The 27749-nt window shown below is 56.1% G+C and overlaps 1 protein-coding gene across 2 annotated transcripts in view; it reads right to left on the bottom strand.

Moving 5' to 3' along the window:
• Window positions 1-27749, bottom strand: part of Fbln2 (fibulin 2) — a 66899-nt gene that overhangs the window by 36324 nt on the left and 2826 nt on the right. For both annotated transcript variants that reach the window (XM_004859988.4, XM_004859989.4), the window contains exon 2: window positions 4576-5850. In XM_004859988.4, the coding sequence (XP_004860045.1) occupies window positions 4576-5836 (1261 nt within the window). In that variant the 5' untranslated portion in view covers window positions 5837-5850. The remainder of the gene's footprint in view (window positions 1-4575; window positions 5851-27749) is intronic.

Here is a 27749-nt window from a genome sequence, read left to right as displayed (position 1 = left end):
CTGAGCACCGCCCCCTCGCCCAGCCCCAGCAGGCCTGGCCCTTAGCTCTTTTGAAAGCTGGGCCAGCTTCTGACCCACAGAAAACACAATTTGCTCACTTAAACAAAAACACAAACCCAGCCCCCGTCCAGAGCCAGAGCCCAGCGATCCTCTGGCAGGAAAAGGAAAGGAACTCGTGGCCCTGGGCACTGCTCTAGGACATCTCACCCACTCTCCCAGTAATCCTGAGATTACCACATCTTAGGAGGTCGAAACTAAGGCTCAGAGAGGGTGAGTCACTTGCCTGAGGTCACACAGCTGGGAAGGCAGAAGCGGGAATTCACTTGCTGAGGGCCAGGCTGAAACTTGACCCAAGCTACCTTTCCCAGCAGGGACACAGGGGTGGAGGCCCCAGGAAAGCGCTGGTCCATGCAGTGCTGGCCTCAGCCAGAAGGTGAACCTCCCTGAAGAACCCCAGCGCTGCAGGACACAGGAGCCAGAGGCCACCCAAGGTGGGCCCAGCCTAGGCGATGCTGGCAGGCAGATGCGTTGACATCAGGGAAGCCACAGCACAGAGCCCAGGGCTTCCCAGATTCCGAAAGGCCCCGGGACACAGGAGACCAAGGACACAGGCATGGCCCGGCCTCAGCAGAGCCCTAGTGTGCAACAGGCCCAACACGTGGTGCCTGGCGTGGGCTTCTTCCAACACAGAAGGCAGCTGAGGAGGCAGCCATCTGCAAGCCCTCTGACCGACAGAGGGGCCGGTCCAGGCCCAGGGCAACTGAGCAATGTGCCCAGTGGTCACACGGCGAGCCAGGGCACAGGCTGGTGTCCAGCCCAGGGTGCCTGTCCAGGAGCAGGCAAGAGAGGCAGCATTAAGGCCCCAACAGACCTGGGTTCTGAGCTGGGCCCACACACACTTGCCCTGGGCCGTGGGCAGGCTTCATGCTTCCACCCTTACAAAAAGGGATTTTTCCTTTTGGGTTTTTGGGACAGTGTCGCCCTGTGTCGTCCAGGCTGGCCTTGAACTCTCAGCAATCCTCCTGCCTCAGCCTCTCAAGTGCTGGTGTTACAGGTGTACGCCACCACACTTGGCACAGGAGGGGTTTCTGTGGGTGTCAGCCTTTTATCGCTGGAACGAAACACCTGAGAAAATCAATTTAAAGCAGGTAGGATTTCTTTGGGTTCACAGTTTTGGAAGTCTCAGTCTGTGGTCACCTTGGGGTCATCACCGGCCCACCTGGCTGGCAGCTGGGCCCTGGTCGTCTGCTCAGGACACCTGTCTTGGAGTTCTGCCCAGCGGTGACCCTGAGAGGCCACGCAGAGCCCATTTACGGAAGGGACAAATGTCATCCAGGGGCAGGGCTTCTCTGCAGTGTTTTCAGGGTTCGGCAGTGCAGCAGGTCCTTTCCCCCTCATCCTGGGGGCCCACGATGTTTAACTGACCATGTTCCCACCAACGCGGCTGCCACATTCCCAGCCAAAGCGGGGCCAGCACTTCCTTCTGGGGACACACCTCGGTCACGGCATGAATGATCTATTGTCACAGTACGGATGGCTGCGATAACAGAGTGGCCGGCACACAGTGAACACCTGCAATCGTCCCCAGCCCGTGGCTCCCCCTCTCCTGGGCAGCTGGGCGCCGCCTCCCCGTTGGTCTGCAATGCAGCTGCAGCCCCGTGTGCTCAGCATCTCCAGAGGCAACAGGGCTTGGGGGATCGTGTCCAAGACCCCGGTGACCGCCACCAGGAGGAATACGCCCGGACCTGCTCTCCTGGATGCCCCCAGCCATTCCCAAGGATAGCCGCGGGGCTCTGAGGTCCAAATCCCACTTCCCTCCAGGATCTCCCGCAGGTTCCCAAACCCGCCCACGGGCCCATAGCTCCTGCACTCTGTGAAGCTCACCTTCCACTCCCGGAAACGGATCAGGGCTGCTGTGGGGATGAAAGGGCTTAATTACCACACTTCCCACAACAGTGCCTGGCACAAGTCACAGTGCTACGTGGCGTCTGCAACTGAGTTTCTCAGCTGTCTGGCATCCCAGCAGTCAGAGACCCCTGCCTTGGAGAATCCGGGAACTGGAGACCCCAGGAAGGGGCCCCATGATGCCCCACTTCCCTGGCACACAGGTTGTACGGGGCCTGGTCCCAGCCGGGACTGTACCTCCTGACCTCCTGAGGGCCGCCTACCCCAAGGGTCTCCGCATGGCAGGGGCAGGAGCTGCCGGCCCCCCAGGAAAACCCGTGCTCCCAAAGTCCCCCAGTGACAGCAGACATCAGGCTCCCTCTCCCAGCCCTGGGCGCCGAGCATGTGGCTCCCATTAGGCCACATCTGGAGGCGCTCAGAGGCAGGGCCGGCACGCCGAGGATCCCTGGCACAGCTCCACTCCTACACAGGACCCCCCGCCCCAAGTCAGGGCCTGGGGTGATGGCTGGGAACCTCCTTCTCCAGGCCCCAGGCTGCCATGGCAACATGGCTGGGGGGTCATTTCCAGCCCATTGCAGCCTCTTGCAGGTTGCCCTGGAACAGCCACCCCAGCTTCTCCATCCAAGGCCCCACCAGGACTGAGGACACCCCTCCCAGCCCTCCCCTACAACAGCAGCCAGGTCCAAATCCCACTTCCCTATCCAGATGTCCCATCAGGCAGCCCGACCCCCACCCACAAGGCCTCCTGTCACCCAGGGCTGTTTATCTGCCTGGTGCCCTCCACCCCCGTCACAGCCCAGGGGCGGGGGAAGCTGCTCCTGCGTGGCTCCCTGCCCGACCCGGCACAGATGGGGTGCTCCCAGAACATTTCTGGGGAGCAGATGGCGGGTAATAATGCTCACACTTCTAATTACTCAGCTCCATGCCAAGCACTGGCATGATCTAGCTCATTTAACCCTCAAAACAGGGCCTTCTCTGCAGCTGAGCGATGGAGAAACTGAAGCACAAGGTGGCCAGCCACCTGCCCAAGTTATGTGGGTCATGGAGCCAGAGCACACATATTGGGGGTGACAGGTGACCCCTGGGTAGCCAGAAGAAAGACAAAGGGGTGATGGATGTTTATATGGCCAGGGCCTAGGTCCTGGGACCCACCCCACACACCATCTTGCGTTCCATTCCCTGCACACCCAGAGCTGCGGCTGCCCGCCTTGTGGGCTCATGCTCCTCTCTGGGACAGCCCTCATCCTGGGGAAGGGGCCTTCATCAAAAGCCATGCCCACATCCAACTGAGAGAGCCCAGGGGAGAGAAAAAAGCCAACCTGGGCCCAAGAGCAAAGCAGTTCCCCAGACTGCACAGCCCAGTGCCCCAGAGAAGCCCCCTCCCCGCAGCAGGAGGCGGGCGGGCGGGCAGTACGAGGGCCAGGGCTGCATGTGCTTTGGAAACACTGCTGGGCCTGCTCCCCAACCAGCTGCACCCCTCTGAGCATACGGCACACATGCAGCTCATCAGAACCCCCTGTGTGCCCCTCGGGCTCCAGGCTTGGGCCGGGGGAGCAGGAGGCGCTCACAACAGGATAGCGGGGACCTCCAGCCAGGCACGGGGCAGGGGCTCTGCAGATCACCCACCTTCGCTGCAGTGGGAGGGCACAGGCTGCACACAGTCCATGCCCAGCAGTGTCCAAGAAGCAGCAGAGACGGCCAAGGCCATATAACCACGGAGAGCAGGACGCAGCATGGGACTCTGGAGAAACCCAGAGCCCCTGCTCCCCCTCCAGGAAGCCTCCCTCCCCATCCCAGCCAGGCCTCCCCCTGTACCACCCACACCGGGGACCCAACCCCCTGGGCCATCCCCGCCTCCCCAGGCCCCTGGCCCTGCTCACTGCTGACATCTGAGCAAAGCTTGCAGAGGGGTTGACCGGGAACAGACCCCTGGAAACCAAACACCTCCCAGAGCACCTGAGAGGGGTGGGGGGAAAACAGAGCTGCGGGGGTAGGGGAGACCCAAAGATCCCCAGTTGGCTTCCTGGGGGAGGTGCTGGCAGGGACAGTATCGGCAGCAAGGGAAACCCAGGGAGGAGGGAGGCTAAAAGAGGAGGTGGCCTGAGAGATCCACTCCTCCTACACTCACGGAGCACCAACTGTGCACCCAGCCCTCCCGGAGGCTCTGGGGCTCAGTGTGCCAGATGTGACTCCCTTCCAGTGCTCAACCATACAATAACAATAAGCAAGCATCTGAGGAACTACATACCGTTGTGTCAGCTATCGTTAGGAGAAATTAAAAGGGATTAAGAAGAAAGGTGGGTGGTCAGGAAAGGAATCCCTGGAGAGGAGACCTGAGCAGAGGGAAGAAAGAAGCCATGCAGATGCCTGGAAGGCATCTCAGGAGGAGGTGTGCGAGTGCCACAGAGGCCCAGGGGCAGGAAGCTGCCTGGCCAGGAGGCCAGTGGGGCTTTGCAGATCAGGCGAGGGGGAGGAGGAGGGAGAAGGTCCACAAAGCCCTACACGTCCTGCTGAGATGCTCACAGGCCCTACCTCACCCCAGAAGACCCCTGCTTTGATGAGGGATCCCGCGAGGGAACCCGCACCTCCCAGGACACCCACAGGAGCCATCTGTTCGAGGCCCCGGGTGGTGACCAGCTCCCCTGGAGGAAGCAGAAAAGGGTCTCCTACCTTCAGAGCTGCCTCTGGGGACAGAATGGACAGAGTTGGGGTCTGTGTCCTCCTCTGCCTGGGGACGGGGCAGAGCCAGCCGGTGCTTGGGCACTTCCTGGGTGGGCAGGACCCGGGCCTCCTTGTGCAGGGGCTCACCCAGGATGGGCTGGGCGCTGGGTTTGACAGGCCCCTCAGGAGGGCTCCGCGTGGCCAGTGACGGGATGACATGGGCAGGGCCTGACCCTGGCAGGGGTGCGGGACCCTCCTGCCCAGCACTTCGAGGGGTGGCCTGGGCATCCGGGATGAGGTTGTCCTCGGGTCCTGCCTCGGCTTCTGCCCCCTCCTCCTGGACAGCTACAGTGGATCCAGCTGGGGCCGTGGTGGGCAGCCTGTCCAGCACCTCAGGGCCACCTGCTGCCAGCTGCTGCGTGACTGCTGCTTCCTCTTCCTCCTCTTCCTCTTCAGTATCCTCTGTCACCCTCCTGGCTTTGGCCTGCACAGGGGCCGGAGGACCCAAGGCAGCCGCTGCTGTGGGCCTGGGGAGAGCGGCTGACCAGGGAGAGGTCTGGATGGTGGATGGAGGCTGCACCCCGCCTCCCAGGGCAGCTGGGGCGCGCCCTGCCTCCTCCTGGGCCTCGCCCACCAGGGCCGACACAGCCTCCCCCTCGGCCACCTCCTGGTCATAACTGTAGGGGTCTTCATAGTGCCGCTCAGGGTCCCCCTCCTCGGTGTCCGAGAAGTTCCCGTGGCAGCCAGGAAGCTGGTAGCAGATGAGTTCTCCGCCAGCGTCGGGGCAGTGGCACGCCCGGCAGGCTGACAGGTGAACGGTGTGGCCAGCAGGGTACTTCCGGCCAGAGTGGACACAGCCCACCTGGCCACACTGCGGGCAGCTGTCAGCCACCACTGCGGCCTCGATGCAATTGGGCGGCAGCTCTGGGCACAGCATGAACTGGCAGCTGATCTTGCCACCGCCCGGCGGGCAGGAGCACTCTGTGCTGCCGAAGTCCACGAAGTAGGACTGCCCAGCGGGCACGCGGCCATCCACAAAGCCGCCCTGTACACAGTCGTAGTACTGGTAACCCTCGCAGGCGCAGCCGTGCCGCACACAGGTGGCACAGCACGCACCTGGCTCCAGCGCTTCCTCGATGCAGTTCTCCAGCAGCGGGCACTGGGCACCCGTGCAGTCCTGCCACGGCCCCGCCACGCCCGGGCTCGGCCCCATCGCCACGACCAGAGCCACAGCCAGACAGAGTCCTGCATGCTCCCAGGGCAGCGCCATGGTCCCTCAAGACCCTGGGGATGGAAAAGAAGCCCATCAGCACCAGGGCACACACTCAGGCCAGGGTCCACCCTGGCACGGATACTCACATGACTCCACGCCCTGGGGGACAGATCCACACGCAGGGGAGTCACCAACGCAGATGCCATGGGGTCATGACGAGCCCCCTATCTGCTCTCAAGGCCGCCCGACTCCCCTTGCTCACAGACCCACACAGACTCTCTGGGTTTTTGAGACAGGGCGGCGCATGTAGTGCAGGATGGCCTTGGGCTCATAACATAGCCCAGGCTGGCCTCAAACCTGTGGCGATCCTCCTACCTCAGCCTCCCAAGTGCTGGGGTTGAAGGTGTGAGCCACCACACCTGACTCAGACCCTCCGGTGGGCCCAGCGCCCACAGTTACACAGGGCAAGCACACTCATGCCCACACCTACCGGGCACTCAGGATCCCACCCAGCCCCACGGTCCTCCCTGCACGGACGCCCCTGTCACATGCAGAACACACCCAGTCCCATGCACGTGCCTGCACCCTCGACTGGCAGAACAATTTCTCTCCTCGGAAACTTTGGCTCCATTCCTAGCCCATGGCTGCTGGCCAGGGGATGTGGTCAGGGGTGCTGGGCAGGAACGAGCTGCTCCCCAGGCTCTGGCGCAGCCTTTTACCCTCCCACGGCAGCCCCGGGTGGGGACTGCAAGTTCAGCCCCGGGACGCTGCTGCCCACCTCACCCAGCACGGGCCTGGCTCCCGCCAGCCCCAGCCTCCCCTTCCCCGGGATTCGGCAGTGGTCCTGCCCACGCGGCCAGACGGCTGTTCATCTCTCACTCACCGCGGGAAGCCGCTGGGTCTGGCTCCCTGCTGGACCTGCCGAGCCCTCTCCCCTGCCCCCATTATTCTCTGCACCCCACTCCTTGCCACCTTCTCTCCCCCGATCCTCCCCCGCCATCACCCTTGGAGAGGTCACAGGAGCCCACGGCCCACAGTGACCTGGGGACCAGGCCCCACCCCAGGCTCCCTCCGCATCCACCCTGAGGCGGTGCTAATGTTGCTAGTTACCTTGCTAAAACCACTGTTTTTGTGGTGGTGGTGGTTGTTGTTATTGTTTAAGAAAAGACAAGGAAGTGGAATCTCTAGCTTTTTAAACATGTCACATCGAACTTTTAAAAGTAGCTTTTTAAAAGATGCAGGCAAGAAGGGAGAGGTGCAGAGCAGCGCCACCTCGTCTCCAGAGCAAGCCCCGGCGGGCAGCACCTCCCAGCTCTGGCCAGACCAGGCTGGAAGGTAGGACGGAGCCCCAAGGACAGCGAGGGAGTGACAGCCACGCAGCGCCAGCATAGACGGAGGCCCCCAGACACCAGGGTTTCCTGGCCAGTAACCCAGGCTCCTGGCCATCTTCCAAGGCTGATAATCCGGGGCGGGGGACAGATAATCAGTGCACATGCAGATCCGTGCCAGCCACGAATGAGCACAGTGAAGAAATAAACAAAGGAAGGAAGAGCGGAAGGGTCTGGGCAGGGAGAGCACATGTCAGCTGAGGTGGGCAGAAAGGCTTCTCTGAGGAAGAAGAGCAAGAGGAAGAGGCGGAGGAGAAAGAGCAGGAGGAGGAAGAAGAGGTGTCTGAGCTGAGACTGAGAGGTCCAGCTTCGGGCAAAGTGAGTCAGGTGGGGAAGGTGGGGGCACAGTAAGTGCAAAGGGCCTGTGGCAGGACCGGCAGAAGGCAGGTGAGGAGCAGCTGGGGCTACTGTGGCTGGAGCCGGATGAGCAAGCACAATAGAGGCCCAGGAAGCCAGCAAGCCACCACACAGGCCCAGGAGCCCACCGACGGGGTGAGGCCTCAGTGCCAGGAGGGCGGGGCGGAGGCATGCACGGCTAAGCAATGGGCAGAGGGCGAGGAAAGGGAGGGTTAGGCTTCTAGCCCCTGCTCTGCTCACCTGGGCCTGTGGTCACCCCACCACGGCCACGCCCAGGCAACGCTTTCGACTTTCCCAGGCGAATCTCGGCTTCCTGCCACCCCCGCCCCAGGCCCAGGAACCACACAGCGCACAGGCCCTCAGCCTGACCGCACTCTCTCCTGTGCTGTGCACCCCCGGGGGAGGCCCTGACCCTCTCTGAGCCTCGGCTCTAAATCCACACAGTGGAGAGATCCCCACTCCTCAGGTCCTGGTCAGGGCACTAACCAGCCCTCGGGGACACTGGTCTGGTACATGCTGGGTGACCAGCACTCACATGCTGGACGCAGCCAGACAGAAAGGCAGGTTTCTGACCCCTCCTTAGACACCCTGAAATGTCACGGCCCACATGCCTGTCACACAGAGCGCTGAATGGGGCAGGCAGGGAACAGGCAAATGTACATCCAAGGCCACTCTAGGGAATTAAAACGCATACCCCCAGCTGGGCATGGGGGCGCACACCTGCCATCCTGCACTCTGGGGGGTTGAGGCAGGAAAATCACCAAGTTTGAGCTCAGCCTGGGCAACTTAGCAACTCACTAGGACCCTGTCTTAAAATTTAAAAGTTGAGGGATTATAGCTCAGTGTAAAGGCCCTAGGTACCAATCAATCCCCAGTATCAAAAAGTGTTTAAAAATAGAAAAGCAAGCATGGCCCCCAAATAAAAGAGATAAATTGTATAACACAAATGGATGCACAGTAGATAGAAACAGACATCTGCCTAATGGGGGAGAGGGCCAGGAACACAGAATAAGGGGAAGAAATAAACTAGTAAAGCAAGACCCTGCTGAGGCTAAGATAATTAACTCAATTCCTAGCCCCCAGGGTCAAGCTAAAAACAACAGGATCCTGCAGGTCCCCAGGGGGAGTCATCCGCACCCCCCCAGGGGCGGGGCAGGACCACATCCAGCCAGGCCACAAGGCTCAGCCCCCTCCTCCTTGTGCTTGGTTTACAGATAGGTGACATGTGACCAAACCTGACCAATGACACACAGAGCTGTGGCCACTGCCAGAAGACTGGCAGAAGAGATGCTAAGGCCTGGCAGCTCCACCTTGGTCTGTGGGATCCTCCTGACCACTGAGTAGGAGGTCTGACTGCCCTGTGGGAGAGGCCATCGAGGCCAGGCCTCCTGAAGTCTCCACTACATCCCAATTACAAACCATCAGTGGATTAATCCACTTAGGAGGCAGAGCCCTCTGGATCTAGCCCCTTCCCAAAAGCCATCCTCTGAATGTCGAAGTCCTGGGGACCAGGCCTTCAACATGGAGCCTTTGGGGGACAGTCCACATGCAAACCATAACACACAGCCACAGCCAAAGCTGCTGGCACCTAACGTCAGCTCTCAGGCCAGGCTGGGGCATCCTCTAGGATGCCTGGTGCCGTTGGGCACCAGGCAGAGAGGGAGGGGCCTGAGACAAAGCCCCCGAGGCATGTGGGTTCTGGCTGGACCCCAGAGTGAGCAAGCCAGCCAGGGAGCCATCTGGGAATGACCAAGGGGCTCAGGGGCCTGACTGAGCACCAGACTGCCGGGGACAGTGGTTTGTCCTGGGAATGTGGTGGGCAGCAAACACTGGAATTTTTAAAAAGATAAAGACACCTAACCTGTCCCATGTCTGTCTCACGCCCTAGCATATTTCTTTTTTTGGTACCCGGGATTGAACTCAGGTCCTTGTGCTTTCGAGGCAGGCAGCAGAACCACTGAGCTAAATCCCCAGCATGCCCTAGCATATTTCACACAGGAGCATCAAAGGTGGTATGGTCGATGTCTCCTCACTGTCCCCCCCCTTGCTGATGGGCCGTTCTACTAACCAAGAGGCACACAGACAACCAGCATCTGGGTGACAAGGAAGGACGCGAGGCCACCCTGAGGTGACATTCAACAGCAGCACCTAGGCATGCGTCTGTTGGTGGGGGTGGCTCTCGTGGCAGTGGGTGGAGAAAGTGCAGAGGAGACAGGGCCAGAGGGTGCATGAGGTTGTCTATCTGGGCGGTGGCAGCTTGGGTCAGTGTGGACCAAACCCCTGCTGCAGGTGGGGACAGGGGATCTAAGGTGGCAATGCAGTACGTTCTCAGGACCATACCTTGAATGGGGGTCAGGGCCAGGGACACATCCAGGCACCGGCTCCTCTCCCTGCCGTCCTTGCTGCTCCCTGACCCACCCTAAACTCCCACCCCTCCAGGAGAGTGACACTGCCTCCCTATCCATCAGCCCCCAAGCTTGTCTACTCTCTGGGCTGGCAAGGACACAAGGTCAAGGTGCCCCTGGGGATTACTGCTTCCATTGCAGATGTGTCCTTCCATAGTGAGGGCAGAGACCAATCACAGCAGCCCCCCAACCCAGTCCACAGAGGAAACATTCCTGGACCCCCAGTATGCGTAGGAAGCTGCAGACAGTACCCAGCCCGGGTGTACCATGGGTCACTCTTACTGTAGCTTTCTGAGACCTCAGCATACAATTACCTTCACTTTCTTGAGACCTTTCATCTTGCACTTCAAGGAAGCACTTTGGGGTTTCTCTTTGATGTATCCAAACTGCCAGTGTCACTACTCTCATGTTTTGGGGTCAAGTTAAGCAAAATAAGGATTTCAAAGACACAAGCACTGTGCTATTGCCACTGACAAGCTGCTAACTGAGATGGTCACTGGGTCACTAACAGGCGGGCAGCATACACAGCATGGATACTTGGGACCAAGATTCAAGTCCCAGGCAGGACTGCAGATTTCACTGTGCTTCTCAGAACAGAGCACGAGCGAAAACTCAGTTTATTCCTGGAATTTTCCATGTAACATTTTTGGATTATGACTGATTATAAATAAACCATGGGAAGCAAAACTATGGATGGGGCAAGGGGCTACTGTATACTATGTCAAATCATAAGATAAAAAAAGGCCCTTTCCTTCTCTGATCCTTGGATAATTTCTGATTCTCATAAAAACAGGCTTAGCAGATCTAGCAAGTAAATACACAGGATATGTGCCATTCCAGCGGGATTTCAGATAACAAAGGGTAACTGTCTGGTGTAAGGATGCCCAGGCAATATTCAGGACATATTCCTTTGCTGTGTATCTGAAATTTGGATCTAACTGGGCAGCCTACATGTGATGGGGCAAGAAGAACGTCTCAGATTGGTTCTGGTATGGCTTTAAAACTTCCTGAGTATTCGGAAGGGAATCTCTTGTAAACAGCAGGTAGCTATATCCAAACAGTAGGTCTTGCAAACAGCTGGGACAACAGTGAGGAAATAAACACAGAGGACACTGGTGACGCACCCGGATCAAACATGAGTAATCAGCGCCCCCATCCCAGCCACCCCAAGGCCCAGCCAAAGGGCAGGCACAGACCAGCAGCTGCACTGTGGCGGGGGCTGCTCAACAGCAAGATGTTCTACACTGGCTGGCACTGGGGGCCCCTGGCCACACCAAGCACGCTCCCTCTCCGTTGGCTCTGGCAAGCTACCCAGTGCCCGTCCACGGGCTGGGCTCTCCAAGGCCCCAGGCCTCTTATCTACACTCACAGGAGACAGAAGGGCCCAGGTGAGGCAGAAGTCCTGCAATCCTGCCCCAGACCCAGGTCACCTCCTGAACAGCCTGCTGTCCTGGGTTAGAACTGCCTCTTCCACGGGTGGTGGACACTGGGAACCCCCATCCTCCTCTGAGGGGCCAGCATGTCCTGGCATGTGGTCTGGTCACCCCTCAGTATATCAGTCCTGCTGAGTCCAACTCGACACCCAATTTTCACAAGCCCCACAGCAGGAAGGCCGAGTGAATGACATGTGTCTCTCAGGTCTCAGGCCTGGGACGGGGATGCAGGTGTGCACAGAATAAGGGTGGAGAACTCTAGGGAGGAGGGACAAGTGGGCACCAGCCTGCGCCAGAGGAAGCCCCGCTCGGGAGGGCTCATCCTGTTCACAGTGAAGACCACAGAGTGACCTCCCAGGAGTGGCCATACCTGCAGCCAGGGACAAGCAGCTAGAAGGCACAGGTATGAGCCAGGAGCTGCCAATCCTCATGCAGCTGGGACACGCATGCGCCTTCAGGACCAACCCTGCAGCAGCACTGTGCCAACCGCACACAAACACAGACACACACCCAGCAGCAGCAGACACAAGGGCTGGGTCCTAGAGGTGGTAGAGCAACCCACTTCTAATTGACAAATCACACTGCAATCACACAGACAAGCAAGAATGTGATACATTACAAATAATATTTGCATGCTCATATTCACTGCAACATCATTCACAATGGACAGAAGTTGGAAGCAACCCATGTGTCAAGGACGCATGGATGTAGAAAACATGGTCCATCCATATAATGGAATCGTATCAGCCTTTAAAAGGAAGGGAATTCTGGCACAAGGACCACACAAATGAACCTTAAAAGTGGTATCCTAAGCCAGTCACAAAAGGCCAAAACCTGAGCGATTCCAGTTATCTAAGATCTCTAAAGCAGTCAAATTGATAGACAGAGCCAGGTGTGATGGCACACGCCTGTAATCCCAGCACTTGGAAGGCTGAGGCAGGAGGACTGCCATGAGTTTGAGGCCAGGTTGGGCTACATAGTAAGACCCTGTCTCCAAAACCTAAAGAAAAAAAAAATTCATAGAGACAGAAAGTAGAATGGAGCCTGCCAGGGGCTGGATGTCGGGTGTAGGATGTTACTGTTTAATGGGGACATTTTCTGTTTGGGATGATTACAAAGTTCTGAAAATAGATAACAGTGATCATTGTACGGCGCTATAAATTTACTTAATGACACTGAACTGTGCAATTAAAAATGGCAAACTGTATGTATATTTTACTCAAAAAGTAACAGCACAAGTGGACTACGGAGCCAGAAGGGAACCGTCTTGTTGTGGGGAAAAGAACAAGAAGAGAGAACTGCATCAAAGACCTTGCAGGAAGTAAGGGCCGCTCCGGAGACCTTCCCTTGGTAGTAGCTTCCGGGCACCCAGGGCCAAAAGGGGAATGAGCAGGTGACCCAGTGCTCCCTGCCTGACAAGAGGAAGTCGTCTAGTTCTCTGGGGAAATAAACTTGTTCTTGGCACAAGATCTCAGGAGGGTTTTTTGCTGTATTTAATTATCACGTCCTCCGTGCTGACTGACAGAATGCCAGGCAGCAGACCACAAGGTTCCAGAGACCAGTGTTTCATTTCACCATGTCTACAGGTGAGGAAACTGAGGCCAGCCATATGAAATGATCTGCCGAGATCACATGACCGGCAAAAGTTGGCATGGGAATGGGAAGCCAGGTCCGTCTGACCAAGGAGTAAGGGCCAGGTCCTGCACCTGGCGTATTCATCGAGCACCAGCCGTGAGGACAGTGCTGGGATGGAGCGAACAAGACTAGAGAGTCCTGGCCACACCTCATGCTCCAGCGGGGCGGTGGGGGCCAGAACTCAGTCCCAGCAGCAGACTTCAGTCCACAGAAAGCACAATCTGGGCAAACCTAGAGAGGAGGCTGTTTAGAGATCACAAACGTGGGACCAGAAGCCCGGCCCACGCAGCCACAGCGAAGCCTGTGACAGCTTCCTAGGGAGGAAGTAGGGGCTTTCAGGGACAGGCGGCACTCTGTTTCACACAGTCAGTGGTCAGGGTGTCTATGTCCGCTACCGTGCAGGGGTGGTGACATATGTTTTTCACTATAAAAGAGCCTTTTCAAAGGAAAGAAAGAAAAAAAACTGCAGTAATTTAGAAAAAGGCAACAAAAGCCAGAGAGGGTGGGGTGCTGGCAGAGAGAGAAAGGAAAAGAGAAAAGGGGTGTGAAGGTCACAAATTATCAAAAGCCAAGAGATGGCAGAGCTTGGCTTCCCTCTTGAAAGCCCATTTCCTTCATCTCCCTCGGCTGAAACTGCATGGTGTGATGTTCGAGGGCAACAAGGCGGGCCTCGAAGGGAAGGGCTGCGGGTGGGGCTTTGGGAGCACCCCATGTGCTCTGGACCAGAGAGCGTGGGCAGGCAGCCGGCCAGGGAGAGTGGCCAGCCCGAAGGTACAGGGATGCCTGAGACCCAGGAGGAGGAAGAGAGAGCTGCCCGGGTGACCAGAGCTGGGCACAGTGGCTCACGCCTGTAGTACCAGCTACTCTGGAGGCTGAGGCAGGAGGATCGCTTGAGCCTGAAGTCCAGGGCCAGCCTGGGCAACAGAGTAAGACTCCATCTCTTAGAAAAGAAAAGTGGTGACTCAGCACAGCCCCATGCAGGACTCGGGGTGCTGGGAGTCTGGCTGAGCTCATGAGAACGCTGGGAAAAATAATCCTTCAAATCAGGTTGTCCACTCCTCCCCAAGAAAGGACAAAGAAAAAGAATGCAATGCCCCTTGCATCATGGGTGAGAGCCGACCCCACATCTCTGATATCTGTGTAATCGCTAAGCTCATTACCAGCACAAGCAGGTGAAAAATGAGAGATTAATGTCCATGACTCTTAATCAACCTCTGAGAAAAGAAAATGTTGCTTTTGGCACCAGAGGGGACTGATGTTTTCCTTCCCCACATCCCCACTCTGTGGAGAGGAAACAGTCCCAGGCCGGAGGCTGAGCAACAGCCCGGCCCCTGCCGAGGCAGCCAAGGCTGAGCTCAGGCTCCCACCTGGTGCTCCACACCCCTCTTCTCCTCGAGGCCAGGGACAGGGCCCACCCGTGTTCTCCCAGCCAGTGACATCTGAGCCATCCTCCCCACGGCCCGCCTGCCGCTCAACCCTGCTCAAGATGCTGAATTGTCCCCATCAGCTCTGGCCCCGTGGGATCTGGAAACAGCTACGGATGATCCACCCCCACCTCCACCAAAATCCCAAAACAACAAAACAACTCTAGTGGACCCTGCATGGTTTCTGACCGTCCAGCTCATGTTCAGCATCTTTCCAAGAACAGCCCCTAGATTCCATCCGGGGTGCACACCACCCCACTGCCACGCCAACCAGTGCTTCCTATAACCCTCTCAATGATGCCAGCCCAAGAGGGACACCGCACCAAGTAAGAGGCCCGACTCAGGCAAGTCAGTGCCAAATAGCCTCTCTCTTTCCCGTTGTCCTGCACATAAGATGATGATTTAACATTAGGGTCCCTGAAGCCAACCTGTTCTCAGGGGAAACCTGGTGGAGCTTGGCCTGCTCAATCAGTCAATCAATCGATCATGGGAGTAAAAGTCAAGAGACAGAAGACAGAGAAACACACAGTAATAGTTACTGGACACCTAGATGCAGACATACCTGAAGCTAACTGAAAAGCTTAACTTGGCAATAACAGGAACCCATTTTGCTTCAGCTAACTTGGACCAGGTCTTCTGTCACTTCCAATCAAGACATAGCTAAAACTGTCTGATTAGGGGCTTCGCAGATGCCCTGACAGTCCCTCATGCGAATCCTCGGCTAATGACGTGGCCTGAAGATAAAGTGAAAACTTCCAAGGGTAGCATTCAAAGCCTTTCACCATCTACCAGTGGTGGCAAACCTATGGCACACGTGCTGCAGCCAGCTATTTGTTACCGTTGAAAGCTCTAAAAGGTTTGCCATCACCAAATCTAGCCCCTAACCCATCTTTCCTAGCCCATCTTCCTCTGCTGCCCTCCAAACTCCCAATTTCTGCAAAACAGGAAGACTCTTCCTGGTTCCCAGTCCTTCATCTCTGCTCATATCATTACCCAAATCAGGATACCCTTTCTTCTAAAAGTCTGCACACCCAAATCCACCTCCTGCTTTCAGGTCAAACTCCAAGGGTGGGCAAATGGGTGAACTGGTGGATAGGTGGGTAAGTGGATGGATGCATGGACGATGGATGAATAGGTGGGCAGGTGGGTGGATGGATGGATGGATGGATGGCTAGGTGGATGGGTGAATGGGTAAGCAAACAGCTGGGTGGATGTATAAGATGATGAGTGGATTGGTAGGTGAGTGGATAACTCGATGGGTGGGTCAGATGGAGGACAGATGGATGAAAGGTGGATTAGTGGATGGATATGTGAACTGGCATAGGGAGGATTGATAGAGACATGGGTAAGTGGACAGGCAGAGAGTGGACAGATCATGGACAAATGGGTGAAGGGCCGGTAGTAAATGGGGGACAGATGGATGGGCAGCTTAATCTACGGATGAATGGGTAAACTTGTACTAAACTGGTGGGTGGACAGGTGGGTGCCAGGTAGATGAGTGGGTGAGAAGAGGGAGGGTAATCGGATGGCTGGCTGGCTGGACAGATGGATGGAAGGTGTGCTGATGGGTGGGAACACAGCATGGGGAAGGACAGAAGACCAGGTAGGTCCCACATGAGTGGCCAGGCGGATGCGTGAGCAAGTAGGCCAGGGATGGGGGGCAGAGCTCGGCAAACTCTCAAGCCAGAGCTCCTCCTAGTGCCCCTGAAGAGTCCCAGGACAAGGTCCAGGGCTCTCTCTCAGGCTGGCGTCACAGACATGTCCCCTGCGGAGGAGAACAGCATAGGAAGCACAGGCTCTGGAGTTGGACTGGCCCGTGTTCAATCCCAGCAGAGCCACTTCCCAGCTGTGTGGCCACAGGACAGGGACCATGGCACTCCCAGCCTGGCTTTCCACATCATGGAAGGAGAACAGTCGTGCCCGCCTGTCGGGGCTGTGAGAAGGAGAGAAAAGCCTATCCGCAGAGGCTAGCACAAGGCCGGCTCAGCCAGAGCCCATAGCAGTTTCCATCCTATTAGAAAATTATTAGAAGAACTGTTCCAGGCAGAGAAAAAGGGAGGTGCCCCCCTCTCTCCTGACAAAGATGAGGAAAATCTTGACACCATACATATGGACAGCATGAGAAAAGAATCCAGCTGCCAGATCCTAACTGAACTATTAGATCACAGAATCCAGCCGCATATTAAAGTATTAATAATAACAATAATAATAAAATAATAATAATAATAATAGTGCTCTAGTAGGGTTATTCACTGTGTTATTCAGTAAAAAGGGGCTAAAAGAAAAATTCTACATAACCATCTTACTAGATACTGGAAAAATGTGTGCGATAAAATTCAACATCTTGGAATTAAAAGCCTCTGAGAAGGACACACCCACCTCCCCTCCTTCAGCAGTGGTCCTCAACCTTTTTTGGCAGAAGGGACTGGTTTTTGTGGCAACAACTTTTCCACAGACTGGGGGAGGATGGTTTCAGGATGATCCAAGCGCATTACATTTATCACGCACTTCATTTCTATTATTACATTGTAATATATAATGACATGAGTATAAAACTCACCATAACGCAGAATCAGCAGGAGCCCTGAGCTTATTTTCCCATCTGTCCTGAGCTTGGGATGGGACAGTCCCATCTGGGAGTGATGGCAGACAGTGACACCCCAGGTGTGTCACTGATGGCCAGTCTACCCCACAATCCCGTTTTGGTTGCTGTCACTACAGAAAAGCTTGCTTCACAAAGGTGGATGTTGGAATGGAGGCAGACTGTCAGTGCTTCTGTGGCAATCTCACAATATTGGACTTTGACTTTAACTCAGAACACATGGAGACTTGAAGTTGTCTCAAACATACTTTAAAGGCCAGTCATTTGTGAGCTCATGCAGTTGATTCTCTTCTACCATGGACAAAGCTGATTCAACTGTTATTCACAAATGGGTCACAGATCCACTCCTTCCCAGTTCAGGGGTCTTTTGTGGTTGGGAAGTAATGCTCAGACTACTTTAAAAGCTGAGAGAGACGATCATGCGCCAGCTGGGAGACAGAAGGCCCTGACTCGGGCTCTTTCAAAATCTCTGCTAATGTTTGAAATGTATCAAAAATCCCAATGTTCACTCATCAGCCCCATAATTCCAGTTTGTCTTTGAACGCATCCACTTTACCTGCCAACCTCAACACAGTTGTCATTCTCATCTGAAGTGACAAAGTAGGTTCACTGAGCAGGTCAAATATCTCACATGAGTAAGCAAATTTTGTAGCCTGCTCTATGATGTCACTAAATATGCTGCCAGTGGTGACTGTTTTTCTAAAAGAAGCCACTGTAGTGGTTCTTGTAACTCAAAAGACTCTGCCCAGTGACCTACCTTTAAAAAGCCATGTCATTTCCCTGTGTAACAGATGTGTGTACTGAGCATCCACTCCTCACAGAGCTGTGTGAACAGATGTGAGTTAAGGGTATGCATTTCGATGTGGCTGATAATCATATCATGGAGAACACTGTTAATTTCAGGCTGTATTTTTTGCCTAGTCAGCATCTTTCTATGGGTGACACAGTGTACAGACTCACATTCGGAAGCAAACTCTTTGACCGGGTAGTGAAATCAGAGAGCCATCCAGTCATGGCAGTCATTTTGCCCATTCAGTCTTCCTGATATATAACCATTTAAAGGCTTGAATAGTTCTGCAGCTGTGGTGTTGGTTGGCAACAAAGTACACATAACATATCTTCCGCACATCCTCCTGAAAAATGTATCACACAAAAACAAACACTGTTGCCTTGCTGTCCACATTGGCAACTCCTCAACTTGGATTGCATACAACGGGTGACTCATTCATCCTAACTGCTGTGCCTCAATGTCCTCTGCTGTTCCATCAGTTCATCCAGTGATGGCACTGGCCAAAAGAGGAACACATGCCACCTTTTGAACCACAGCCTCCCCTAAAAGTTCATGGCAGATGTCCTCAGCAGCAGGCAGGACCAACTTCACCAACAGTAAAGGCTTCATAGTTTTGGCAATGGAGCTTCCACTAAGAGTGATGATCATGGTCCAGATACATTTGGAGAAGTGGTGGCCTTCAGTAACTGCTTCTGTGCTTCATGTTCATGTTTTTTTTTTTTCTTTTGAAAAACTCCAAGGCTCATCCTTTCATGCAGGGTGCTGGGTCTCCATGGGGTGAGCAGTTTTGAAGGTTTCATTGCTTCACTGGAGAGCCAGTCACCAGCCACATATTATACAAAGCGAGCTCAGAGATTGTGAATCACCTGTTGCAACGAACCTGTAATTTAAGTAGGACTCTTGGTATTTTCTTTTAAATGCAGCTTTCTTTGTTGTTGGCAGGCTTAGAGTCTTCAGCTGTCTTATCATTGGGTCTTTGCCCCTTTCCAGAGCAGTTCTCCAGTGATTTTTTTTAACTCATTTTGGCTCGCGTTAGCTGTGGGTTCACCAAAACTGTGACTGAAATGAGCACACAGTGTAGGAAAGAGACACAGGCAGGCCATATGCAGCCTAAAATTAAGTATCTGATTCCGACTTAAAGTCTTCTACCCTTCCACCAGATGCAGCCATACACTTGAAGTACAAAACTCATTCATTACCATAAATCCTGCCACCAGATGCAGCTTAATTGTCACTCACCACTCCCTGACGAGGTTCTGATTGGAGTCTGTAAGAGATTGATTTACCACCGTGTCTGTGCAGTCAACCCTCCCTGCTAATGTCATTCTGTATCTGCAGCTGCTCCCCAGTGCTAGCATCACTGCCTCAGCTCCACCTCAAGTCATCAGCATTACGGTCTCATAAGGTTCTCATAAGGGTTCTCATTAGGGTCCCATAAAGTCATTGGAATTAGGTTCTCATGCCTTATGAGGGGATATAGATCCTCCGTATCCACAGTTCACAGCAGGGTTCATGCTTCTGTGAAAATCTAATGTCACCACTGATCCCATGGAAGAGGAGCTCAAGTGGCAACTGGGTGATGGGAGGAGCTGGAAATGCAGATGAAGCTTCGCTCACTGGATAGCTGCTCACTTCCTGCAGTGTAGCTTTGTTCCTAACAGGCCATGGACTGGTACCTTGTCAGGGGGGACTTCAATGCCTCTCAGGAAGAGCAGGAGGGCCGGATCCTAGGAGCATGGTGGGCTGGGGTCCTAGGAGCTGCCCCCTCCTGAGCTTCTCACAGCCCTCCGGGACAAGGCAGCTCAGTGGGCCTGTCTCACCCCTGTTCCATCCAGGCAGAGTGCAGGGCCAGCACAGAGTCACCCATGCTCAGAACCTGAGCAGGACAGACCTGCTCCAGGGAAGGGACCCTGAGAGGGGTATGGGCCAGGTCGCATCCCAAACAATCCTTTTGCTTTTGCTTTTCCTTTGAAGAAGGAGAAGGTGGAGGAGGAGAAGGGGGAGGAGGAGAAGGGGGAAGAGGAGGGGGAGGAGGGGGAGGAGGAAGAGGAGGAGAAGGGGAAGGGGAAGAGGAAGGGGAAGAAGAAGGAGGAGGAGGAGGAGGAGAGGAAGAAGGAGGTTTGTTCGGAGGCAAGCCTGAAGACCAAGGCTCATTTCCATGATGGATGTGTACATGTGACTAAGCGTGTGTGCGTGTGCGTGTGTGTGTGTGTGTGCGTGCACACAAACATGTGCTGGGCTCCCCTCACCTGGCGGTTCCCACCTCTTCTCTGTCAGTCTGAGCCAGCCGCTGGGTGGGTGACTCTCCCAATGCCCTATTTCCTTCCTACTTGTGCCCTGCTCCCCTCTGTCCAGACCACACACCCCAAAGTCATCAATGGCCCGACTCCATTCCCCCATACAACTTCAGGGCAGCCAGCCCTGCCAATGTCACTGCCTCGGGCCCAGCTCACACAGCCACTGGCCCATGTCACTGAGGACCTGCCTTCCCCTCTAACCAGATGGATGCTCATCAGAGGCCATGGCTAGAGGCTCTGCACCCCCCTCAGGACCCAGCATCTCACACTGACATATCTATCTCCACAACCAGACTGTGACTCTCTGAAACAGAGATCCTGTTGTCTCACTTAGCCCTGACCCCCAGGGCCTGGTCCACAGTGGACAGTCAAAATCCTTTGGTTGGCTGGGCGGGTGGATGGATGGAGGGATAGACAGATGAGTAGGTGGCTGGGTGGCTGGAGAGTGGGTGGCTGGACAGATAGGTGGATGGGCAGCTGGGTGGGTGGGTGGATGGATGGACAGATGATGAATTGGTGGGTGAATGGATGGGTGAGTGAATGGATAGAGGGCTGGGCAGATGGGCAGATGGGTAGATGGGTGGATGGTGCACGAGTGGAGTGGCTGGATGGATGGGTGGATGGTGGATAGGTAGGTGGATGGGTAGATGGATAAGTTGTTGGGTGGATGGGTGGGTGAGAGGGTAGGTAGCTAGAAGGCTAAGTATGTACATGGATGAGTAAATGGGCTGATGGATGAGTGGCGGAGGGAAAAAGGGTGGATTCATTTATCTGTATGGCCTCGGCATAGCTTGGAACAGAGCAGAAGTGATGAATGTGAGTGTCACTTCCAGTAGCTCCAGAAGTCTCTTTAGAGAGAGGAAAGCTTGCCGGAGATCACCTGGCAAGTCACCTGCTGCACTGGCAGCCCACACCGTAAAGACCAAGGTGCATGCACAGCCTCTATACAGAGCCCTTTCCCTCAGCCTCGAAGATCCCACGGGTGGGGCAGGGACCAAGAGACAAAGAGACAAGCAAAAAGAGACTGAAACACAGAGGCTCAGAAACAAGGACAGACATCCATCAGGGAGGTGGAAAGATGCGGGACAGAGACAGAAGCAGAGATGAAAGCCAAGCAGAGCGACAGAGCAACAGAGACAGAAAGCTGGAGGCAGGCCGGCCAGCCGCCTGCACAGACAGCCTCGCTCAGCCGCCACAGCATCTGGAAGGCGGCGCCAGCCCAGGGAGGGGCAGCCGGGCTCTCGGAGACTCCCCGGGGCCTTCGCTGTGCCAGTGCCCTAATTTACTTGCACGGGCCTGAAATTTAGGAATTTCTCAGGGCTGCCAGTGAGGCAGCCGGTGTGCAGAAAGCGGCAGGGTCTGGCCCAGGCTGTGGTCCAGCCCTGAGGCCCCCACGGCACTCAGCTCCCCCTGCCTAAGCAAAGGAGGACCAGCGAGCAGGACCAAAAGCAAACCCGGCCCTCCCCCTCGGTTGCCAGACAATGCGAAGCCTGGGACGTCATGAGCAACAACGTTTTTGTCTGCAGGATGGGCCAATCGCTGCAGCCTTTCGGCCAACTGGGAGGCCTTGAAGATGGTGCAAAGGCCCTACCACCTCACCCATCCACAGTGAACTTTCCATCGTGTTCAGCGAGGAAAAGAAAAGAGGCTGTAGCTACTCCAACCCTCTCACAGCTCCTGCCCACTCACAGCTCCTTTGCAAAGGCTGTTCCCTCTGCCAGGTACACTTTTCCCTTGGCGAACTCCTATTCATCCCTAAAGATCCAGCTCAAAATCTCCTCTGGGAAACCTTTCCTCAGAGTTCACTACTACTTCTCTGACCTTCTCACTCTGTGCCTTCAGGATTCACAGACAAGAAAGATAAAGGAAGAGACTTGGATCAAACTCTCAGAGAGCAAGAGATGCTGCTCAAATCACCCGGGGACCCTGAGCCCCGGCCTTTCTCTCTGGCCATTTTAACAGGAGCTACTGCAGATCATGCATAGCAGCTACTCATTCCTGAATGTCCTCATGTTCCCTTTGAATGTGCCACCGTGTGAGACAGGGTCAGAAAAAGAAACATACTGGCTGTTTATAAGGGCAGGACAGAGATACTCAGGGACCTCTACACCCCTTCCCTCCGAGAAGCCCCAAGATTTCCTCTGGGGAGCCCCCCTCCCCCTCCCAGGCTACATGGACCACTGGATGGCCACCGAGAGGTCTCTCTCCCATCCACAGGGACCAGTCAGGGGCCATCACACGACCCAGGCACAGGGGTCCACACTGATGCTGCTGGAAAAGGAGGGACCCCTTGCTTCTCGAGGGTATGAGCCCGGAGCTCCTGGGGCCACCTGACAGTAACTGAGTGGCAGAACCTGTCCAAGAATACATGGAGAGAAGCAGAGAGAGAGACGGGGGCACAATTCTGATCTTTCCAGCTCTGGATACAGCCCTCCCTGAAGCTGACACATTTTTTAGTTTCATGATTTTGGGGGGGGAGGGGCCTAAATTGTACTTTCTATCCCCTCCAATCAAAATAATCCTGACTCTTGTGACAGTAAAGACAGAATAACAACCTCTTGCACCATCACTGACTCAATTCCATGATGTTTGAATTTCATGAGTTACTAAACTTTGTCCCTGCATTCTCTGAAATGGCTCAGCATGCAGCCCTGGGGCCAGGTTAATATCGTAATCACATGACCCCCACCCCCCACCCCCCAGTCCCAGCTACCGCTGATTGGCCAGGGTGGACGTCTCGCCCAAGCTGGGCCAATCAGAGCTCTCCCCTCAGATGCTGGAATGGAACTACAAGAAAGCATAGACCATCTGAGGCAGGAATGGTGGGCCCTGGAGCACCAGGCTGAGGATGGAGCCCCCGTAGTGACAGGCAGACCACCCCAAAGCCAGAAGTGGGGACTCAGCTGGGCCACAAAACCACAGGCAGAGGCCCCACCAGCCCTGTGGGACCTGGAGGTCTGGAGCTGAGGAGGGTTCACCCAGGCATCCCCAGGGGTAGACACATCTTGCCTGGGCGTCCAAAAGGACCAACTGGGGACAGCACTTCATTAAGCCAATCTGCTATGGACTCAGTGTTTGTGTCCCCTCAAATTCACCTGCTGAATGAAGCTCTAACCCCAGGGGAGATGTCAGGAGGCGGACCCTTTGGGACAGGGTCACCAGGCTCCAATGCGGCCACAGGAATGGACCCCCACGAAAGAAGCAGCATCCCTACGACAGGTGGAAGAGAGATTGGAGGTCCCCTGTCCACCGCTTGTCGCCCTGGAGAGAAGGCACACTCCTGGACCTGAATCTGCCCCACGCTGGTCTGGGACGCCCAGCCTCAGAACCACGAGAAATAAAACATCTGCGATCCCAGCCACCAAATGTGCTGCATTTTGTTAGAGCCACGCAAGCTCACTAAGGCACAAAATTCTCGTGTGACAGTGTCAGGTCTGGCACTCAGCTCCAACGAACCCGCAGGAAAAGGCTCAGTGGTCCTTACTGTGGTGCTACTGGAATCACCCCCAAGATGCGACGTCAGTGACTTTACAGCTCACAAGGCCCTCTCCTTGTCAGCCCTGTGACCCTCCTGCCCCAGCCCCAAGCCCCGGGCTGTCCCTGGCAGAGATCCCAGGCCCTGCTACCTTGACCCCCAGGGCTCTGCCCGGTGGCAAAAAAGGACAGAGCTAGGGGTGTAGAAGACAAGCTCCAAGGCCTGTATGAGCACAGGGACCAGGCTGCAAATGGGGAGCAGGACTTGTTCTTCGAGACCCCACCTGCCAGAGCCCCCACAGAGCCCAACCGAGCACACAGCCCACAGGGTATCCCCAGAAAACTCGAGGTTCTGACAACCAGCCACGGGGCCTTCCCAGCCATCTAGGCTCGGCCATGCCCAGCAACATCTAGCTTCAGGGACAGGCTTTGAGGAACCCCGACCCTTGGTGAGGACGACCCCCTTCCACCCTCTTTTAACACACCAGAGCACTGCAAAATAACTCTCAACATCTCAGACTCGGGCCACCTCCTGTAAGAGAGGGTGGGCGAGTCCGGGGCAGGGGACAGAAGGTGGTAGGAGGTCAAGAGCTGCTTGGTCGGGGCAGGGATTGCAGACTTCAGGTGAGTGGTCTGGACTCTAGATAGAGCTGTGACCAGGGGTTTCCTTTCAAAATAAGTGCAAGCAAAACAGGAGTGGGAGCTTTCTAAGAAATACCAGGTATCGCAGAAGGCAGAGAAGGCAGGAGACTGGGTGACTGGCAACACGCTATCGGAAAGGGAAGCGACACCACCTCTGCCAGACCTGTAATCAGATAGCAGCTGCCGGGCCGCCACCCGCCTAGGGTCAGGCATGGCAGGGAAACTAATTTTCCTCCAGAGGTAACCAAGCGGGCAGACAGGGAATGCAGAGAGTCTGACTACTTCCCTGCGATAGAGACCAGGGATGCCGTCTAAGAAAGGGCATCAGAGGGGCTGGCTATGTAGCTCAGGGGCACCCACGCCTGCCTTGCAAGCGCAAGATCCTGAGTTTGATCCTGGCACCAAAAAAGAAAGGCCATCAGAGAGCGAGCTCTTCAGTGTGTGCACAAGGGCGTGCGTGCGTGTGTGTGTGTGTGTCTGTGTGTGTGTGTGTGTGTGTGTGTGAGACCAAGGCAGGCATGGAGATGTGCCTTTGAGCCATAAGGATACATCAAGACCCCCATCCCCTGGACCAGCAGAAAGCTCCCTGGGAACCAAGCACCGAGGAGAAAACCACACCCTGGTGTGGCCCAGCCCAGGCGGTGGCGTCTCAGTGACAGGCAGGGCGAAAGGGGTCCCAGTCCAGCTCACACACACTCAGCACGGTCTCCCTGCCAGGGTGTGCGTGCAGCTTCCTGTCTGCCCCCTGTCCCCACCAACCCTCCTGGAAGGCCACTACGCCCAGGCCCGTTCTGCAGATCAGGAAGCTGGGCCTGGGAGGGGAACCCACATGATCCCTGGTACTGGGCTGAGGCCCAGGCAGGTGCTCTGAGTCTTCCTCACACTTCCCGTACGCCCCAACTCGGAGGCCACGGGTCAGGCCCTGTCTGGGCACCGAAAGCCAACAGAGGCAGCAGGCTGTCCCCATTCAGAGAGGAACGCATGGCGACCGGGTGAGGTGGCCCAGGCCCAGCACTTGGTACTCGATGCCCACTCTGCCTCCACCCAGTCAGGGGCTCCCACCGTCCCCCTGACCCCGGCCCAGGGGTGTGGAGGCCCCACTTCCTCACCAGCTCTGAGACCCAGGCAGGACACTTGGGCCAAGGACAATACAACCCCTCTCAGCAGGGCCAGGCTCCCCACCCCGGAGGAAGGAAATAACCTTTCCCCAGACCAGCACTCACTTTGCAACAATCACCACGTAGGGGCAGAGACAGCCATTCTTGTAACATTTCCAGATTACAGCAGCCATGAGGACAATGGTACAAAGTGACGCACACCCTGACCCTCGAGGGCCCAGGGAAAGGACTGCTGGAGGAGGGGAACGTTGGCACGGGACAGCCGCAGTGCCCTGTACTCGAGGACTGGGAGGTAGACAGACCTGGTGCCGGCCCAGTTCCTGTTCCTCGCTTGCAATGGGACTATGGGTAGGCAGGCCCACTCTGTGCCTCAGTTTCCCTGCCCTGTCACCCTCAAAGGCCTCCCACCTGCTGCCTTGTCCCCGAGTCCCACCCTGCTCCTGGTCCTCCAACCTCACAGGTCTGCTCAGAGCACTGTGAAGCTGCCCATGGCTGCCCTCACACCAAAATTGGGGACCTGGGCTGGGGATTTAGCTCAGTGGCACTATACCTGCCTGGCAAGCGCAAGGTCCTGAGTTAGATCCCCGGAACCAAGAAAAACTGGGGGTCCACCATTTGGGGCGTCCTCCATTTTGGGGGTCCTGCCCACCTCCCCTACAACTCATTCTCCAAGGGAAGCCATGCTTTCTCTCGGCCCGAGGTCTCTCCCTCCACCTTCCCACCATAGCACCAGCAGCCCTTCCTCCTGGAGGTCATCCCTGACCATGCCCTGGCTCCAGCAACCTCGTGCTACGGAGCTGAGCCTGCAGCACCCCAGGCATTGAGGTGGCCAGAGTCCCCTCCTGCACACTGTTCCCTGCACGCACGGGCCCCAGCCCCAGGATAAGCCCACACGCACACTGCACTGTGCGGGAGAAAGCCCGAGGCCCGGGCCCACTCCAGCACAGGAGTTCTGAGGAGCTGCAAGCCCACAAGGCCTGGCCCAGCAAGTGCCTCCCTGGCTGCTCCCACAAACTGCCAGGGACGGTTCCCACCCTCTCCAAGGGGAGCCACAAAGCCACCACTCCCTTGCCTCCTGCCTGGCCGTTCCTGGGAATGGAGCAATGTGCTCATCACACCTGCCCTCAGGCCGGAGCCTGGGCCTCACTCTGCTTACACCCCTGCCAGAATCCCGGCAGCCCCACCTCCAAGAGGCCCGGAACCTGTGGCGCTCAACTCCTGACAGCCGCTCCACTCCCGGCACCACAGGGGCTGGGACACCTGTGCCACTGCAGCCTGCTCCCCGCTTCCCAAGACCAGGGGGACCTCTAAGACCTCAGTCGGACCCCACCCACCCAATCCCCCGGGGGCTCCGCTTCACATCCGGTGGTCCCGGCCCACTTCTGCAACTGTGGGGTGCCCCGTCCCCCAGAAGCTCACGGTCACATGTCTCTGGCACGGCCTCTGCCTTACTGTCCCTTCCCCCGGTAATGCCCAGGGCTGGCTCCCTACCTCCCAGCCCCCGTCCTGGGCACCTGCCCCTCCTGGCCCATACACCTGCACAAGACATCACAGCGTTCACTGATCTGTCCCTGCCTGTGTCGCCCACCAGCATGAGCTCCGTGATGCTGGAGGACATCGTCTTGGTCACTGCATCATCCCCGGCACCCAGGAGGTGCTCAGTAAGTACCTGCTGAATGAAGGGAGAAACAACGGAGGCCACATCAGAGGGGTGGTGCTCAGCATGGAAGAGCGGCAGTCACAGCCCAGAAGCAAGCGCACCAGGGAAGGGCGGGGTGTTTCTTTTATCTGTTGGCCAAACTTTGCAAAAAAGGACTTTGGTACTGTATAATTTTGATCTCCTTGGAAACCAAAAAGTCTAACAAAGGACACAGGGGGAAGTCTTACCACCCTGTGGCCCACTGTCCCCTCCCCAGGCGAGCACTGAGGCTAGGGACCCACAAATACAAACATGAATTTGTATTCGGATTTTACAAAAGAGCTAACATGCTTTATACACCGGTCAGCTCCTGGTTCTCCTCTAATAGACCTTAAACATCTTTCCACAGAGAGCTTCCTCGGGTCTTTTTTTTTTGGTACTGGGGATCGAACTCGGGTCCTTGCACCTGCACAGCAGACGGCAAAACCACTGAGCTAAATCCCCGACCCCTAGGGTCTTTTTTATAGCTGTGTAACAGTCCACGGTAGGGACATGTGGCATCTCTCCAGCGTGCACCACCTGATCTCCAAGTCTGTTGGTGGGCCAGTCTCCCCCGCCCGCCTGTAGGTTCTCAGGGCAGAGGAGCGCCCCCCAGCACCAGGCCTGGCACAGAACTGGCTCTAAGGAGTGGTTAGCAGGCAGCTTGGCATTTCTGCCAAAATCCTCTCCACTGAGGCACAAAGACTCGAGTTTGCAGCCAGCCAGG

Source organism: Heterocephalus glaber, unplaced genomic scaffold (genome assembly GCF_053883595.1).
Source record: "Heterocephalus glaber isolate CG9 unplaced genomic scaffold, H.glaber_assembly_v1.0 deba00000768, whole genome shotgun sequence".
NCBI classification, from domain to species: Eukaryota; Metazoa; Chordata; class Mammalia; order Rodentia; family Bathyergidae; genus Heterocephalus; species Heterocephalus glaber.
Note: the sequence above shows the minus strand (reverse complement) of the source record. Positions and strands in the feature narration are given on the sequence as shown.